This window comes from Danio rerio, chromosome 4, assembly GCF_049306965.1.
Source record: "Danio rerio strain Tuebingen ecotype United States chromosome 4, GRCz12tu, whole genome shotgun sequence".
NCBI classification, from domain to species: Eukaryota; Metazoa; Chordata; class Actinopteri; order Cypriniformes; family Danionidae; genus Danio; species Danio rerio.
In genome coordinates this window covers 12,406,818-12,420,463 of record NC_133179.1, presented here as the reverse complement: position 1 = coordinate 12,420,463, position 13,646 = coordinate 12,406,818, and the positions used below count along the sequence as shown (strand labels likewise).

At 34.4% G+C, this 13,646-nt stretch overlaps 1 protein-coding gene across 7 annotated transcripts in view; it reads left to right on the top strand.

Moving 5' to 3' along the window:
* Window positions 1–13,646, top strand: part of btbd11a (BTB (POZ) domain containing 11a) — a 209,764-nt gene that overhangs the window by 173,672 nt on the left and 22,446 nt on the right. For 3 of the 7 annotated variants that reach the window (XM_073946309.1, XM_073946310.1, NM_001327842.1), the window contains 4 exons: window positions 5,641–5,793; window positions 7,527–7,692; window positions 11,042–11,131; window positions 13,236–13,337. In XM_073946309.1, the coding sequence (XP_073802410.1) occupies window positions 5,641–5,793; window positions 7,527–7,692; window positions 11,042–11,131; window positions 13,236–13,337 (511 nt within the window). 7 annotated transcript variants of the gene reach the window in all.

The following is a 13,646-nucleotide window of genomic DNA, read 5'->3' as shown; positions in this document are numbered from 1 at the left end:
GATTACTCAATGCAGAAATATAAATCAGGCTTAAGTAAAATGTTTTAAAGGTTTCTGAACTATTCTGTATGTGCACCAAAAATGAACAATGCCCCAGATTTTGCTACTAGAAAATGCTAAATATGCTGCAAAAATTGACCATGATTTCCCTCAAAGGGATATTTCACACAAGATTGTCACTATTTACTCTCCCTCAAGTGGATCCAAACCTTAATAATTTTTTTTTTTTAGGTTTAAAACATGCTTTAGTTTATCTTCCTTTGTTTTTCACTAGAAAAAAAAAACTTAAACATATTTTGAACAAGTGAAATCTTCATAAATGGTGACAGAATTTTCATTTTTGGGGTGTCTCACTTTAAGCAGTTATCAATGCCTTATCTGGAGTGCAGAATTTCAAAGAAGAAAAACACCAGCAAATGCATAGCACATCTCACCAGTGTCATAAAACATCCAGTGACCTGCTACATGATGGTGCCACCATTTCCTTCGCATGACGTCTAGTCCATTTCATGCATTACCTTCTTGTTCTGAATGTCAGTGTATCCCCAAGGGTGTTGCGATCACCACAGAGTTACTTCAAATTGCATTGACACTGACGGACAACAAGAAGAACGTGCTGTAGACTCCCATTCCCAGATGCTATGTTTCAGCACAGTAAAGTACAGTGGAGCCCTGCAGGAGCAAAGTGTTAATGGATTGTTTTAAAGTAACATAGAACTTCCGCTGTACATTGATCAATCCATCTGGACATGTCTTCCCTATCAAGTGCCCTTTCTGAACGCCCAGGAAGTGCTCGACAGTATAGGTGCATCCCCTGGGGAGACTCTGCTCTATTTTATTCATTACTTTCTTTCATTTTCACTGAAGAATGAGAAGCTAAAAGAGAGAGTGAAAGAAAAAATGAAACAGACGGTCGGTGTTGACAGGAATAAGAATGAGTGGAGGGCTGATGAATAGAGATGGAGAAAGAAAACAAGAGATCAGAGTGAAGGAGCGTCTGGAGAGGTTCAGGGTTGTGGCTTCAGATTTCAGACTTCAGTCGAGTGGACTTTTGTTGATCCGCTCAGTGACATTTCATCAAGCTTTCATCATTTATACTGTAGTGGAAAAAATACACCTAGGGCGGATGAACATTCATACTAACACTGTAATTATCACTCTTTTGGCTTGCGTATACTTTAATGCATCATTTATATTGTGAAAGACACTGAATGAGGTAGGAAACAAGCAGGATTTCCTAGAAACTTTCTATCATACTGGTCAAGGTTATATGCTTATATTTGAGATCATTTAAGTTGAGGTCAGTTATTCAGTAGTTTGTATTTTTTGATTCATGATGGTTTTACATTCATTTATGCTTTGAATTGCATTAGAGAATGTTAATCTCTGCCCTGACATCTTTTAATGTTAAAAAGTTTAATAAAGTCAGTTGTATTGATGTTTTGTTAGCTTTTTTAATGATACATTATCTAGGTTAGTCAGTAATTTTTCGAGAGGGGTGTGAATGTATTGGTGAGCTGCATGCAATGCCTTTTAATGCGCAGACCTAACCCCACCCCTCACAGTGATATCATTGTGTCTGAATGGATTCTGAACCACACCAAAACTGAGCAATGATCCAGATTTTGCAACTTTAAAATGCTCAATATGCCAAAAAAATGTAACTGGATGTCCCTTAAAGGGATAGTTCACACAAGATTTTCTCACTAGTTACTCATTTAGAAGTGGTTCCAAACTTTTATGAGTTTCTTTATGATGTGGCAGGTCTGAGATATGCAGTCCCAGCTTGCAAAGCCAAGTCTGCATCTAGATATTAGTGAATTTTTCTGTGATATTTACGATGAAGTACTACTAAAATACTTCATACTGTTAAAAATGTTACACTTTCAACATCAAACGTTGTCGGATAGTGATCACGGTACCATAATGCAATTCAGAAGTGTAAATAAATTAAAACAGTTGTAAATCACGGTTTGAATGTCTCGTTAAGTGCTTTGAAATATGCATTTTTATTCGATGTTTGGCATAATATCAAACAAAACACAAAGAAAGGGATATAGTGTAGTGTGTGTATTATCACAGCTCTGCCAGTGAGAGTGGTTGAGCTTAAGTGTATCAAATGAAAACTAAATTAGCAGCATCTTGAAGGGGGCAGAGCATGTCAGATACTTAAGAACATTTGATTGGTTATGATTTGATGAGAAACTGCAGTATGGGTTGACGTGAATAAAACCGTTGATACATTTAGATGGAAGTGACAAACTACAAGCTTTGCATGTTTACGTGGATTTCGTCACTGCTTTAGAGCCCACTAGCTTATAGATATTTTATGAACTAACAATATACTAATACTAGCATCTAATAAACTTTGTTTTAATTTCATGGGACCTTTAATACATGTATTAAATTAAATATATAACTGCTGTATTTAATACATGTCTGTTTTTACTCACCAAGGCTGCGTTTATATTATTAAATGAACTATACATAATTTTTAAAACCTTGACCTTAGTGGCTTGAGGTGATCATCGTATTGTACTTGTTCTCCCATCAAACAACTCTGAATGGTTAATTATTTCCATAAGTCAGTGTTATGTATCATAGTAAAATGTTTATGAATACCACAATATTTTCCAGGTGATCTCTTGCAAGCACATAGCCGTATTATAGAAAAACTCCCTTCCATAGATGTTAAAATCCATAACGCAACAACAAAAAAACCAACAGTACTTTCCAACCAGATGTGGCTTCCCTTTTCAACAGCTGGAATGAGAACTACATCCTTTTCCTCCAAACATTTCTTCAAAGGGAGGGGAGTTATGAAGCACATTATTCAGGCACATGAGAAACAGAGAAGGCCTTGCGGTTTGTTTTGGCGGAGCTGGGATTCCTGGCAAGCTCTCTTGCGGTGGGAAGGTGTCCGGGGACGAACATTGTGGATTATGCAAAGCTAGCTGTGAAACGCAGGTCACAGGAAACACAATTAGATCAAGATAGAGGGTTCAGGATGAGGATTGATGCTTCTGGTCTGGTTCATTATTTGGTCAAATGCTGTTGTCTTTGTATTTACATCTAAGTGTGTGTGCAAAAAAAAAACTCTCATGTGTAAATTATGATAACAAGCTTAGCACAGAAGGGTGTGTGGAAAAGTTTGACAAAGACAATCCTGTTGTGTAGGCGGACAAAAACTGTGAAGTCACTTTTTTCACACTTGAAAGCCATAAACTAAGCCCATTTTACACTTTCTACTGTTTTTTTTCCAATACAGTCATATATAACTGATATTATTAGCATGTTTATCTACAACAACCTGTCAAGACTAGGTTAAAAATATCTGGATATGCTCATCGGAAATGCTTGAGGAAAAAAATTCAGCGCACAATGACTGATCATCATGACTCACTGTAGTTGTCAACGTCCTCATGTTCTTTAACCTTTGAATAGTTCTGAGTGTTATATATGTAAAACTGGTGGTTGGCACATTGAGAAAGTTTAACGGAAGTATATTTTGCAGCCGCTTAATGATTAATCTGTTTGGCGTGAGAGTGTATTCTTGGTAACGAGCAGCTTCAGGTTTCTTTTTCTGACTGAAAACTTGTCAGGATGGCAACAGGTCTTTCATATTTTGCACGCTAATTAGATACAGCTTAGCTCTGGTAATTAACAGCAACTGTAATCTTGCCAGAGAGCTTATGATAGCTTCCTTTATAGTATCCAAAAGCTGCATGCAAACAGAGGTGTCCATCAAAACTGAAACTTTTAAAGGTTATGAGAAGAAACAAGCATACGCTGACTCTCATTGAACTGGATTTGTTTTTTAATAATAAAAAAAGCTGATCTGAAGGATTAGACAGAAAATAAATTGGTAGACCAAAATAAAATCTTGAAGATTATTACTTTAAAAAAATGCTTTACTTTAAAGAACATTTTTAGTTAAAGAATTTACTAAAAGTGCACCGTTTGCTTTCTCAGATATTACCATTTATGTCGTGTGTAATGGAGCTGTTTGTGTATGTAAAAGGTCTGCGGTTTTAAGGATCAAAGTGCAGATAAATGGATTTATTACCTCTCAAAAGAAGCAATTGAGTCGCCAGTAAATTGAGTCTTTCTGCACAAACCAGTTTAGGCTTGTAACAAATGCACATAATGGCAGCCTATAATCGTCATTGGCTGACCTCAAACAATGTCTGTCGTTGTAACTTAGACCTGGAAGAGTTCGGTTTGCACTTCAAAAGTAAATGCGTTGTTCATGTGTAACGGCGGCCAGCTAATAGGTGCTGTGCAGGTAAACCTCACTCCTCTGACGTCTAAAGGTACTCTAGCGACAAATGCTAGAGGCCATGGTCTTTAGCCTCCTTGTTAGAGCAACTGACTCAAATGTGGAAGGTCGCCGGTTCGATACCAGCTTGGAGCGGGTTAGGAGGCGTAGGACTGGCGGGGTTGCATTAGTGCCGTGACCCGAATGGGAGTGAGATTTAGGGGAATGAGTGTAACGGAGGCCAGCTAGTAGGTGCTGTGCAGGTAAACCTCACTCCTCTGACCTCTAAAGGTGCTCTAGCGACGTCTTTTGCCTCCTTGTTAGAGCAACATTCTTATTTGGAAGGTCGCCGGGTTGATACCAGCTCGGGGCGGGTTGTAGGGCGGAGAAGTAGTACTGGCGGGGTTACACATGCACGTCTAAAGGACGAAGACCTGGCGTTGAATTGATATAGTAAAATCAGTGCCATCACTGTTGTAAACACTAAACACCTGTAATCATAAAGTCATGTTGTCTGATATTGTTTTTTGAATGCATAAGAAATCAGTAATGAGAGACAATAATGTTATTTTTGTTTTTCAAAACGTTAAACCCGACTTCAGTGGTAAGCATTTCGAGTCATCTAAAATGTTGATGTTATGTAAATTAATAGCAAAAATTGAAGTTCTCAAGTTTAAGTTGAAATGGGGTTCTATAAAAAGCCCTTGGAAATGGCTATTTTTGGATATGGCATTGGATTTTTACCATGGGCTTCAAGAAATAAACCAATCACAACAGGCTAAACCATCTTGACCAATCAGAGCAAAGTAGGCAAAGTTGGTAGATCCTTGAACAAACCATTTCAGTAATGAGCAGATACTGCAATATATGTTATAAAACTAAAATTGTGTTTCCTGGTATTGAATAATTGATAGCGTTTTTGTAGGAGAACTTTAAAGCAAAATTAGCAACCTTTAAAATCTGTGTGAAATTAAAATGTTTGCTAGTGAACATTTTTATTCTTTAGGTGAATAATTAGTCTTATGTAAGTTAATCCACTGAAGAAAAAAGTTTGTTTTGGTAATGTTTAATCAAAGTCTGACAATTTGCTTCCACGTTTGGAGTCGTGGTTCTTCTCTGACGTCAGTTTGACAGCTTCAGCCACAGCATTCTTAATCACTCCTTTCTTACCTTGAGTTTGCTACAAGGAAATGTTGGCTATAAAGAAAGCCCCGCCCCCTACTCAATATTCAGTTTCAATTTGAAATACATCATCATACTGAACTAAAAGTCGTAGCAACTTCCAGTTCAGTCTTTAAAATAGCATAATAGAGGAGTAGAAAGTAATAGTTTTACATTATATGGTTTCCCTAATAATAAATGTCACTGTTCTGCCCTTACAGGCCGTTCCTGGTACTGCCTCCACTTATGGAGTGGATCCGGGTGGCCGTAGCTCACACTGAACACCGCCGAAGCTTCTCAGTGGACAGTGATGATGTTCGACAGGCGGCTCGACTGCTGTTACCCGGAGTGGACTGTGAGCCGCGGCAGCTCAAGTATGTCTGGATTGTAACATCATTTCTGTGCATGCACAAACACATAAGTGGCATACACACATGCGCATGTAGATTTAATTACCAGTTAGTCATGCATTTTAGGACAGAACAAATAAACATCATGTACTCATAATGCATCCCTAGAGAATTGCACAAAGTCCTCTTAACTTCTTATGCAGCTCTAGTTTCCTGGTGACAGGGTTTGGAGTGCTATGAAAGTGGCTTGTTGCATAGTTGTTTTTAGGAGCATGCTGTTATCTTAATAGATGGAGACGATCCTGGCAAACAAACAACAGGACTTCAGCTCTGGCCAGACTAGTCATATTTTTGTTCTGAACATAGTAATAGTTTTAGATGAAGTAATTATATTGTTATATTTTGTTTTTTTTATTAAATAGAAATAAGTGTACATTATGTTCTACTGTAATAATATTGTTATACTTGAAAAGCACATACACATTTCAAAAATGGAAAATAATCTGTGCATTTATATTATGCAATATATAATTCATATTTACAATTATCTTAAACAAACAATTTACATATTTAATGATTTTTTGAATTATATAATAATTTTTAATAATTATTAATTTTAAAAATTATTATGTTTAATAATATTTATTTGTGTATATGCATCAATGTGTGTATTATTATTTAAAACCAATTATATTACTATATATAAAACACTAACATTATATATTATGGACAATAACTGCAATTCATTAATACACAGTTATCAAATTTAATGTATATGTAATTCATAAATGCCATTATATATACACAGTTATATATACAGTTAAGGTCAGAATTATTAGCCCCCCTTTGATTTATTTATTTATTTTTTTTATATTTCCTAAATGATGTTTAACAGAGCAAGAAAATTTTCATAGTATGTCTGATAATTTTTTTTCTTCTGGAGAAAGTCTTGCTTTATTAAGGCTAGAATAAAAGCAGTTTTAAATTTTTTAAAAACTATTTTAAGGTCAAAATTATTACCCCTTTTAAGCTATATTTGTTTTCGATAGTTTACGGAACAAACTATTGTTATACAATTACTTGCCTAATTACCCTAACCTGCCTAGTTAACCTAATTAACCTAGTGAAGCCTTTAAATGTCACCTTAAACTGTATAGAAGTGTCTTGAAGAATATCTAGTAAAATATTATGCACTGTCATCATGGCAAAGATTATAAATAAATCAGTTGAATGAGTTATTAAAACTATTTTGTTTAGAAATTGGGGAAAAAAAATAGGGCGGCTAATAATTCAGGGGGGCTAATAATTTTGACTTCAACTATATATATATATATATATATATATATATATATATATATATATATATATATATATATATATATATATATATATATATATATATATATAATTTAATATATTTATATATTTTAATATAATCTAGAAAATAATTCTAAAGAAAACATATCAAATTATTTGCAAATGTTTTGTGTTCAATCCACTTAAATTTATTATGTTAACTTAATTGATTCGTGTTGTTATATTATATTCAGTATTTTTAGTGTGTGCGTAGAGTTTAACATTCATATGAATTGTTAAGTAATGTTTTAATATAATCTGGAAAGGAATTTTTTTATAAATTATTCCAAACTATTAGCCAAGCCACATCTAAAGAAAATAAAATACCTGTTATAAGTGTGTTAAGTAAATGAGTAAGCACTGTTCATAATGTTTGGACTGATATTTCCTTTATTCCACAGAGCAGACGACTGTTTCTGTGCCACACGGAAACTGGACGCTGCGTCCACAGAAGCAAAGTTCCTGCAGGATCTGGGCTTCCGGATGCTCAACTGCGGACGAACTGACCTGGTCAAGCAAGCAGTCAACCTGCTCGGGCCAGATGGCATTAACAGTATGAGTGAACAGGTGGGCACTCATATATTTACACACACATAATCACACATTTTGTGACATTCATGTACCATTCAGTTCTTAATATACTAGATTTTACATTTGAGGCTAATTTGATATATGGAATTATACAAAATTATACAAATATTACACACAAAAAAAGGATTTTTACTGCTTGTTCTAACTTCTTATTAAAAATTAGCTTAAACAACACAATTTCGGAGATTTGTTCGGGAAACGTAATTGTTTCGTGTTGGGACATGAATGAATTGTGAGGAACCATGCTTTTTTTTTTTTTTTTTACAGTGTATTGAATTCATTTGCATTGACAGTGTATAACAAATCTGCATACCATTGCGTTTTAAACAGAAAAGCAAACTCATTGGCAATTTCAAGAGTTCCCACTTAGATATGCTTGGCGTTTATAGCAGGTTTGGCATGCTGTCCCGGGAGAGAACCCTGAGCTCGGAGATACTTGAGCCCAAGGCTCTCGACCGGTCAATAAGCAAATAAGAGGATTCGAGATCAGGTCTCGAGAGCTCCCCCTTAGAAAAGAGAGAAAAGGGAGGAGATGGGTTGGAAGGGGGGATTCTTACAAAACGAAGTTAGAGTAGTAGAGTGAAAATGATCCATAGGCTTGGAGTACCCTGATTGCATTATTACTGATTATAGAGGAGAAGCCAGTCATGCTCAATCATATCACATGCTCCTCTCGAAATTAGTTTGTGAAACTTCACTTAAAGTAACAATTTTGAAACTAACTAAAAAATATAGGCTTGATTAAAAAGAAATGGAATAACTTAATGCAGTTTGACATTTTCTGAGAAATAATATGCATTTCTCAATTGAGCCTAATATGATAAGGAGCTTGTATTTGTTTTATTTTTGATTCTTCCTTTAAATTGGCACAGCACCTTTTGACCATATGGTAACACTTTATGTTAGTCATTTTAAATTGAATGTAATTAATTACAATGTTATAACAAAGTGTAATTATGTAAAATTCCCCAAAATAATACCAAACATCCATTATTAGTCAGCACTTCTACAGTAATGTAAACGGCAGTGTAAAATTTGTTTTTCCCTACATCTGCAGCAGTTGTTTTCTCTGTCTAATATAGCAAACATTTCTGTGTGAAGACAGACATTTAGAGGCTAATCAAATAAATAAAAGACTTGCATGACCTTTAAATAAGGAAAACCGCTTTTAATCTGAGCTGATCTGTTTGGGAAGCGACTATCGTGACACTCGGCATTACAAATCAAATAGTGTCATCCGTATCTGCTGCTGAGTGCATGTTATTGTCACAGTCTGCCTTGAATACAGAAGCCAGTTTGTGTAAAGAATGACAGCGGCGTGCTGATGCTGACAAAATAGATTAAACTAACATGTAAAAGTGAAGCGACACAGAGGCGAAATCAGACGACAAAAAGAGAATTGTTGGAGTCCAGCTGGGAATCGTCGAGAGCAGCTTCATCTTACTCTGGAGGAGCTGTTTCCAAATCACGCCGGCAAATATGCTACTCGTTATTTCAAGAAGAGCCTTGAGGGAAAATGAGACGCAACTGACAAATGAATCTCCATTTTTGTGCTGAAACCTGTTTGAAGAACTGCACTCTCTCGATTTAGTAACAGAATAAAGTGTTTTTAGAGGGTTTTCAGGCACAATGTGAAGCAGGGTGACGAATATCTCTTTTAGATCACTGTAACAAATGGAGGATCGAGAGATATAGTACTTTTATTTAAAATATATATACTTTATATAGACAAAATTATAGATTTTTCTTAATATTAATTACACATCATGTGTATTTTGTACATTTGCTACTAATTTTTAATCAGTAATGTGAATCTTTTAGCACTGTATTTAGACAGCTTGATGTTTTTGAAGGTAAAATCCTTTTACATGTAATAATTTATTTCTAAATTTACCTTTGATGGGTATTAATGGTGTATGTTGTTCAAAGACTGTATTCAAAAAGCAGTTAATTAATTCCAGGCTCAATGTGCCTTCATGCACCAATGCTTGTGTGTGAGTTTCTTTAAAGCAGCTGTAGATTTGATGGTCTAGAGAATATATAGTTGTCTGTTTAATGTGCTTTAATTGAGCATCATCCATAAAGACTGCTGTTCCACTCACTTTGTTGAAATGGACACTTAAAAGACTGTTATTAGAGATTTGTTTTGCTCAGTAACCCTTAAAGGGATAGTTCACCCTAAAATGAAAATTCTGTCACTATTTACCCATCCTCAAGTGGGTTTTGTTCCTTTTGTGTTACTTTCTTCTGTTGAACACGAAAGAAGATAATCTGAAGAAAATTGCCAACCAGTAGCCGTTGACATCCATAGAAAGTCAATAGATTCCAGTTTACAGTATTCTTCAACTTTTTCCTTTTTATACAACCCACTGTCGAATTTGGCCCTCAAAGGCATCTAATCCAAACAATAATTAAAAAATAAAACTTTAATTTAAATAAAATATATTTGTGAAGAATAAATAACATTTATTGGCTAAGATAAGGGTAAATTCCTTGTTGCGAAGAGTGTGACATATAGCATTTTCTATAATATCTTTTAAAATGATGAAACAACAGTACTAAAATTGTTGTTCTTGCAATATCTGAGCAAGATAGTGTACTGTATATATCCTGTACACACACATTTTCTCCCAAACTATTATGCATTTAGAATGACCCTATAATTCATGAGATGGAGACAAAAACGCCTTAGAAAAGTTGTTTTTAAATTATGCAATATAGTATAGAAATGTACTGTAGTATAAATGTAGTTTCAGACATGCACGTGTGCAGATTCTCCTGTTTGATCAGCATAATTACATTTTTTTTATTATTTTATTAAAGAGTTCAACAAAACAAAACTATTATGAGGACCCACATGGAAATACAAAAGTAATTTATAATAAATACTTTGGTATTTTTAAACTATAGTAAATGTTATTATATACTGTGCATATATAACAGTAGTTGCAACACTGTTATGAATGTTACAGCATACTGTAGTATTAACTATAGCAAACTGATAAACTGTAATGAATACTGTAGTATACTTTTGTTTTACTACAGTTAACTGTGGTGTTTTGTAATATGATATATAGTCGTAGAAAACTACATCATATCATAGGGTAATTTATTTTTATATTACTGTAGCTGTTGTGGTACCATATCAACTATAGACTTATCACAACAGATTAATTCAAGTACTTTACTTTAGTATGGTTCTTACTATAAGTAACTATAGTAACTTTTCTTGTGGGAAAACTTACATTTTAGACATAAGTTTCTGTGTTCGCATGTCAATGTTCTGTGTTGGCATGTACACTCATTGATTGTGTGTCTTTTTCAGGGTATGACCCCTCTGATGTACTCGTGTGTTCGAGGGGATGAAGCCATGGTGCAGATGCTGCTGGACGCTGGAGCTGACATAAACAGTGAGGTCAGTATTCATTCACTGGTGGATGATTATAAAGGGTTTTGTGGCTCTGTCTCTATTTAACTTACTAACAGCGTCTGTAAAATAATTAACCAATCTCTCGGTCCTCCTCCTGATGCTGTTTGCATGTAAATGTGTAGAAGGCAATAGTGATTGTAATGTTTGTGCTGGTGTGTCTACTTCGGTTTTTGTTGTGCTTTTTTGGGATATTAGATGCAAGTGAGAATTTTGTTGATTTCCAACATAAATAACATATTCAAATGTATGTATTTAAAAAAAAGTGCAATAAAATGCAATGATGACCTAATGTAGGCACACTAATTGCAAAGCACTGTGGTTAAAAACATGAAACATGGTTATAAAAGTGGATTTAACAACACTGATTCATGCGAATCTAAAGGTCATTATTTTATATTTAAAGAAACATGTTTCATGTATTTGCCTCAGAGGTGAATGTTTTGAACCTGTTAAAGAACATCTCCAGGTCATATTTCACCATGCAAATCCTGTTGCATAAAGAAAATTAAGCTCTCTTTATGCATCATTACCTTTTTTGCATTGTGACTTTATAGTTTCCTGACAATTAAGCGTGTATTCAAATTATCGTAAAATGCTTAGATTACAACTTGAAATATTCCTAATGAGTCTAATTACTCCCATTCAGTGTTTTATTTAGATTATAGTACATAATATAATGTATATGTGCATATAGTACATTTAATATAAATATTGTTATTTAACATACAATTGAAGAGGCAAAATTTTTAGCCTTCCTTTTTTAGATATTTCCCAAAAGCTGCATAGTAAAGAGGAGTTTTTTATTAATATTTAATTTAATTAATAATAGTTAATAACTAATTTCATATAATTAAAATAAATTGAAAAACTGCAATAATTCCAACCAAAGTACAAAAAAGACTTATATAATAGTAAATACTGTAAAAATCATCACTTGGAAAATACTTGAAAATGAATTCAATATTTAGAGGAGGGCTATATTGTTGAACTATATAGTGTTTATATAAATATGTATTAACTTTGTTAAATTCAGTATTTAGAAATGTCACAAGCAAAATAAATATTCATATTATGAAAAATATATCAGTCATTTTTGCTATTATATATGTAATTTCTAATAATATAATATAATATAATATAATATAATATAATATAATATAATATAATATAATATAATATAATATAATATAATATAATATAATATAATATAATATAATATAATATAATATAATATAATATTATTTTGGGGTGAAATTTGACTTTGAGTTTTTTTGTGAAAATCTCTCATCTATGTATCCTGATGTGTTATTGTGCTGTTTTACCCTTTGTTCTTTTCATTTGGCCCTTTTACTGTGCATAGAGTCTTTGACTTGGGCGCAAAGCACCAAATGCAAATACAATGATATTAGCATGTTTTACAAATTGCTTCAAGCTCAAATACACTGTTATCAAGTGGACAGATGTACAGTTATTTGCCTACCCAATCGTTTGCACAAACATTTGTTTAACCTGAATCCCACCTCGAAATGATCCATACCAAAAAGGTCATGTTTGCCCAGAAATGAACAGATGCCTGCATAATTTACCACCGACTACAAGAGAGCTCAATTCTGCATGCAGTACAGCTGTAAGCGTTACATCCAGACAAGCTTTTTTGGTGCTTTGTACATGAGTCACTGCTCACTTACACCTCTAGCGTTTCAACAATTTATTCTTCCTGCAATCTTCATACTATAAACCGTCAACTAGATCCTAACCGTGGTCAGGATTACGAAGAGGGCTTGTAGAAGTTGTCCAAAGCAAACGCAAGTAAACTCATGATTAATGTGGGCTGGATGGAAAAAAAAGTAAATAAAATGGGTTTGGAGAACAAAAGCAAGCGCTGGCACTTTCTTTCTCACTTCGCTTGAATTAACAAAACAGCCAGACGGAAGAACTTTCCAACTTTCCGCTCTCTCACTCACTCATTCCTTCCCCCCCTTTTTTTCTTTCTTGTTCTCCTTGCAAATCCGCAATCGGAGTTCAGTGTTCTGGTATATAATGGCTGATTTTTTTTTCTCTCCCTGAACTTGACCTATATGATTCCCAGGTGCCCAGCTCACTACACAAGCACCCCTCAGTTTATCCTGACACCAGGCAGGGGACGCCCCTCACATTCGCAGTGTTACACGGACACGTCCCTGTCGTTCAGGTAGTGGCGCTGTCAATGATTTGATGCCTTTGCACTTTCCTCAGTTATTATTATGATGCCACCATCGTAATAATAATGGCACACAAGAAAAAGTTAGATGCTAGGCTGCTGCCCCAGTTCTGAACTGGAACTGGAATGGCCATTGCTATCAGGAATAGGCTTTATATGTGCCAAGGAAGAAAAGAGGAACGCTTTGAAGATAGAAGCTAGTTTATTGACTGTGTATCTCTATAAATAATCTTCAGATTGAAGCGCTGAATCCAGTGACCTACTGAGGCCCACTTATTTAGCTTTTTTACAGGAAAAATG